At 39.5% G+C, this 6,279-nt stretch overlaps 1 protein-coding gene across 1 annotated transcript; it reads right to left on the reverse strand.

Annotated features, from left to right (window-relative positions):
- Positions 1 to 517: 517 nt before the first annotated feature.
- On the reverse strand, positions 518 to 4,909 carry brf2 (BRF2 RNA polymerase III transcription initiation factor subunit). The gene is made up of 4 exons (XM_031742435.2): positions 4,617 to 4,909; positions 3,269 to 3,328; positions 2,845 to 3,166; positions 518 to 1,647 (listed from the first exon to the last, which is right to left on the reverse strand). Exons 1-4 carry the CDS (start codon positions 4,762 to 4,764, stop codon positions 819 to 821), a joined length of 1,359 nt encoding a protein of 452 aa, XP_031598295.2. The 5' UTR covers positions 4,765 to 4,909; the 3' UTR covers positions 518 to 818.
- Between the last annotated feature and the right edge of the window lie 1,370 nt (positions 4,910 to 6,279).

Consider the following 6,279-nt stretch of genomic DNA (forward strand, 5'->3'; position numbering starts at 1 on the left):
AATAAAATACATTGATCTCCTCTCTCAATATAGCAACAAAGCTGATTGTTTTGGGAAGTTCAACTGCAGGTAATTCCCTCATGGATTAACCCAAATATGACCTTTGAAATGGAAACTGCTACCAAAGATAGATGAAGAATGTACAAACGAGTTCCAATTAAAAGTCTTTCAGACATTTTACTCTTAAACAAAACCTTTGAGCTCTGCTTCCATAAGTCTGACATTTGAGCCGTTGACCTGCAAATGTTATCCTTACACGTGGCTCCAACCCGGTACTAGCAAGGTGTAAGTAAAGAAGTGGCTGGTGAGTGTATATTTGACTAATTACCAGAGCTCTACTCAAACACATCATTTGATTTCACTTACATTAGTTTATTACTTTCTTTATGTTTGTTTGCTGTGGACTCAGCAGTAATTGCTCCATTTATAGCCATGTGTTATTTGACTGATGAGAGCTCTAATATAAGAGAACAAACAGAAAAGCCATCCAGAAATCATAAAATGTCATGACACACTGTGAACTTGGTGCATCCTTTTAATCAGGCACTTTGCTTTAATTGCACTTCCATTAAACAAAATATTTACACACATTAACTTCCTCATGCTACATTTTCAAGTGCAGAGTGAAGATTTTTAAAGTACAAACACAAAAGACACAGCCCCTTTTGTACACTGTACAAAATTAGATGAATAGGTTATATAATCAAGCCAAGCCAATGAAAATATCTACATCCTGAGTTCAACAGTCATAAAAAAAAGAAAGTGCACATAAACTTAAATATGCCAGCCATCTCCGAAGAACCAGTCACTGGGCTCGGTTATGATTTAGCACTGTCAGACAAAGACAGCATCTGCTGCATTAGAGCGAAGTCTCGAGCCTCCTGAGGTGTGCGAATGTATGAGTCAATTTCGCTGTCAGAGATTTCCTCATCACCGGTCACATCCGTGTGTTCAGGCTGCTCCGCTCTCCTTTTCTTCGCATGAATGACACATGGAGGAGCAAACAGAACTCTTTTCCCCCAGTTTTGAGGTGGATTTTGACTCTCCTGAGTGCCGCTGTGCTCTGGCAGTACACGTGGATTATAGTCGACATCTCCTGGCTTCTCTTTGCCGTCAGAATTCGACCCATTTTGTTTCACAAAAGACGTAATTGGAGTCTGATCTGCGCACTCAGAGATTTGGGAGGAAGACTCAGGCGGAGCCTCAGCACAGCTGGCTTGACTCTCCTCCAGCAGAGCGTCCTCGTGGGTTCTCATAGCCCTCCTTAGCAGGGCGTACCTGTTCTGCAGAATGCATTCAACTAGCTGAATAACATTATCCGGTGTCACTGTTTCCCTGACCCAGGGTATTTCCTTGCCTAGCTTACACAACACCTCCTTGATTTCAGCTACTCTTGTCATAGCAGACTTGAGCTTTTTCACTTTGGCAACCTGACAGAACTTGTCCAGGGAGAATTTCAGGCGATGCTTGTTGGGTTTTAAGGATTGCCAGGCCAAATACGTTGCTGCCATCATTATGGGAATGGGCTTACGGCCAGTCACAATCCAGGAATCTGCTGCCAGCTCTACCAGGGCCACAGCTCGTTTGGTCAGCTCCCTCGAATTCTCAGCCAATTCTTCAGGAACATCGAGCGAGCTAATTTTGTATCTGTCAAAGAGAAATGCTCTCAGTAAATTTGAAATAAAGACTGAGCTGGTAAATCATCTAGAGCGCTGACAGTTTTATATTTTAACAAGCAGCTTTTCAGATAAACACAGTTAACCTCAAGTGACTCTAATGAAAAGGGTTTTAAAATTTGATCAAGGTTTAACGCCGAAACAAGAAACTCCTTAAAAACCAGGGCAGGCCAAGAGGGAAATGAATGTTAAACACGGGGGAAAAAAATCTACTTTTTAAGTTAACTAAAGTTAAAAAAAACAACAACAACAAAAAAAAAAACGTGTATGCCAAAACATGTTTTTAAAATAAAAGCAAATAACTACATCTTCATTAACTAAGGATAATTTACCACTAATTTTTTTTTTAAAACCAGACATCGGTATGACTGAGCAAAATCAACTCAACACACCGTGTTTGGGAGAGAAATGCTGAGTATGACCCAAAGAACACCATCCCCACAGTCAAGCACGGAGGTGGAAACATTCAGCTTTGGGTCGGTTTTTCCTGCTAAGGGTTACAGGACAACACATCGAGGGGCCAATGGACAGGGCCATGCACCATGAAATCTCAGAATCTCCTTCCCTTGGCCAAAACTTTAAAGATGGGTCATGGATGACAATGACCCCAAAAATATTGCCAAGGCAACAAAGAAGTGGCTAAAGGAGAAGCACACTAAAGTCATGGAGTGGCCTAGCCAGTCTCCAGACCTCAGTCCTATGGATAAATCTGTGGAGGGAGCTGAGGCTTTGAATTCACAAGCAGCAGCCAAGAAACCTAAAAGTTTCTGTAAAGAGGAGTGAACCAAAATACCATCTACAAGAAATGTCTTCCTGCTGTTCTTGTCAACAAAGCTATGAAGTCCTGTTTTGCTCGAGGATCAAATGCTTACTTCACTCAATGACATGCAAATCATTTTCAACCTTTTATGTAATGTGTTTTTCAGGATTTTTGGTTCATATTCTGTCTCCTTTAAGTGAAACTATCATAAAAATTAGAAATGGATAATTTCTTTGGAAGTGAGCAAACTAACAAATCAATCAGGGGGTCAAATAATAACATCCCCCATTGTATGTCTCAGTTAGAAGACTTACAAGTGTTGCTGTTCTACAACTGCAATAAATGAGTTGTTTTGAAATACCTACTTAGCATTTTATGACTGAAAGCTGCAGTAAGTTCTTCACTTACTCATGACAGTGAGCTCCTATTACATCAGTGACGTTGATGATCGGGGCCTCAATGCTGAGGTTCTTGACCATTTCTTGATAAATCGCTCCCACCACCATCGAGTCGGCATCCAGCAGGCAGCTGATGGTTCCCACAGTAATGGGCCAATTGAGCTGCCTGCAGCTTACAAGCACACAACAACCAGTAAGAATATCTTTTTTCTGAAGGCTAACTTTGAGGAAAGCTTTATGCTCATAGGCCATCTTGTAATACGTGTGTGAGAGATCCTCAATCTCCCTGTTGACCATGAGAATCCGACATATGGCTTTCACACGCTGCTGACCTGTAGGTGTAAAACAAATGCATTTGAGGAAATGCACAAGCAACAGGACTGAATTACACTGAAGTAACAAGGGAAAGCTTCCTTTGGAGGGCAAGAGCTCACCTTTTATCAGGTTTGCGCACGGCCTTTTGGCAACAGCAGTGGTTCGACTGAAGCTGACATCTGCAAGAGGGGAAAATAATCAAGGCAAAGTCCAAAAGTGATTAAATGTAAAGAGACAGATCTCCCATCCCTTCAGCAGTAGAGGGTCATAAATTTCATTCATACGAACTTACTTTACACGCTTTACAATCTTTAAGTGCCCTTCTAGTTATTACCCTGTACTGAAGCTAGTGGTCAATGGTCAGAAGCAAAAAGATAAAAATAAAAATCTACATTTATTGACATTACATAACCTTTTCAATCCCTGGTAGAACAAGTTTATTAAACCAGGCTGACTAATGCTAAGAAATTTCAAATTATGTATCTACACTTACCTGGCACTTTTTTTAGGCATACATGTCCAACTGCTCATAAAGATCATTATCAATTCAACCAATCACATGGTAGCCCCTCAATGCATTTAGGCATGTAGACATGGTCAAATGACCTGCTGAAGTTCAAACTGAGAATCAGAATGAGTAAGAAATGTGATTTAAAGGATTTCAGAAATGTCTGATCTCCTGGGATTTTCCCACACAACCATGTCTAGGGTTTTACAGAAAATGTTCTGAAAGACAGAAAATACCAGTGAACAACAGAGCAGCAGCGGTCGAAAATGCCCTGTTTGACCCCAGTGGTCACAGGAGAATGACCAGACTGCTTCAAACTGATAGGACGAAAACAGAACCTCAACTTCAAGATATGCAGATGAGCATCTTTGGAAACCCTGGAACAGGTAACTGAGGCTAAAATTCACTGAAATGGCAGTGTGGGGCATGTTTTCTTTGCACACTTTGAGCCAGCTTAGCATCATTTAAACACCACAGTCTACCTGAGTATTGTTGCTGAACATGTCCCGTCCCTTTATAACCACAGTGTAACACTGGTTTGAAAATGAGTTCACTGTACTCAAATGGCCACAGTGGTCAGATCTCAGTCCAGTAGAGCACCTTTGAACATTTGAGATGATCATCCTGAAGTGCAGATGATAAATCTGCAGCAACTGTATGATGCTTTCATATCAATATAGACCAAAAATCTATGATGAATGCTTCCATCCTTGTTTAATCTATATCTAAGAAATGCATAACTTTGAGGAAATTAAGTCTCGTCATTACATAATTTGTCCACTAGGGAGCACATACAAGTTTACAAATGTAAAGTAAACTACTTTACATTTGTCTCGGTGAGCTCAGCAAACAAAATTATGAAAAGAAACAAATTTAAAAAAAAAAAAAAAAAAAAAAACTACTGATATTTAACACGGTCTTTTAACGGGCCAGACTTGACTTCAGTCTCATTTTCGTACCTGAACCTCCTACTGGATCATTAGCCAGGACTCCCTCGGACACCACAGAGCCGCAGTCCACACACACGAGCTGAGCCTGAGAGTACAGGTCATCGTCTACAATGTTTGTGGAGCCGCAGGCTGGACAGCGCATACCAGCAGCAGACATTATCCTAGAAGCTGCTGCCGCCTGAGGGACAGCTAAAGGTATGAAACGGGTACTAAACTGATAGGAACACCTGCAACACACACACACAACATCCTGTTACTAATCTGGAGCTGTCAACAACCAATGAACGTAGCTTAAGCGACCGGTCGCGAGGAAGGAGCCCAATAATATGTGTCCGGATAGAAACAAGGATCGGATTCTAGAAGGTTCCGCTCGGCCAATTCGTCATTTTTGTAAACGATTAAAAAAATCACAAGGCCGAAACTCAGGGGTCAGTTTTTCATTACAGAAACACCGTTGAAACACAAACGACGGGTTTTACGACCTAATTTTTTCTTCTGAGTTGGATAAGTACTAATAAAAGTGGATCGCCACACAACCTAATACGAAAATATCTAATAACTTCACGTTTATAACTTACCTATAAACAGTCTTTAAAAAGGAGTAAATAAATAAATGCTGTTACTAACAGCCTCGTGGCCTCTGTCTATAAGCCACTCAAGCAGTGGGTGTAAGTCACTGTAGCCAATCAGACATAAACTTTCAGTTAAGCTTAACTGCAGGGATTTCTTTTTCAGTACCCCTAAATTAGCTTGATAACGTTTTTATATGTAGGTAATATTTTCTTTGTATGATATAATCTTTTTTGTCGTTATTTGAAATTAAATTTGACTGAATGTCAGCTCCCTAGACATTTAAAATTAATTAAATGGCATCATAAGGGGCACGAATTTCTGTGAAACAGGAATTGTGACTACCTGTTTTTCGGTATGCATTCATATATGTTTCAAGGCTGTTTGTTTTAAATTTCAAACTGTAGCTTCATACATTTGCTCATCTTTTCTATTGCAAAATTTGTTTACGAGAAAAAAAAAAGATTTATCTTGATAAGAGCCTAGCTTCCCCTGCCATCTTCTTTAAGGTCTGATTTAAGATGTAGACATTTGGTAGAGATCAAGAACAAGGCACATGTCCAAAGGGTGGCCAGCTGAATGGAAGCTTTGATCAGAATAACAAAGGGTGTTAAGAGCACAAACAGAGATTATCAACAGGAATCTGAATTTTGTATAACCCTTTTAAATCAAGGTAATAATAATAATAATAATAATTGATTGATCATACTTTATTCATCCCGAGGGAAATTGGGTTAACACAAGACATTTTGCCAGGCATTCATTCCATAGCTCTGTCTTAACAAAATAATAATAATAATAATAATAATAATAATAATAATAACAGACAGTAATAGATTTAATTTAACTACACATGTACAGCAAAATCAGATGTAATTTTATCAGTGCAAAGGCAAAAAAGGCTTAGAATGTGTCCATAAAATATATGTATAAAAAGTTTATAAATGAGCAACCTCTATGCTTGCTACCTCTCTACTCAACTTAAAAGGAAGATAAAACACACATCACACAAGACATTTTGCATTCTCCAGGCATTCATTGCATAGCTCTCTGTCTTCACAAAATTGCAAAGTTCCAGCAGCATTTTGTGCTGTTAAAGCTT

This window comes from Oreochromis aureus, linkage group 7, assembly GCF_013358895.1.
Source record: "Oreochromis aureus strain Israel breed Guangdong linkage group 7, ZZ_aureus, whole genome shotgun sequence".
Taxonomy (NCBI): domain Eukaryota; kingdom Metazoa; phylum Chordata; class Actinopteri; order Cichliformes; family Cichlidae; genus Oreochromis; species Oreochromis aureus.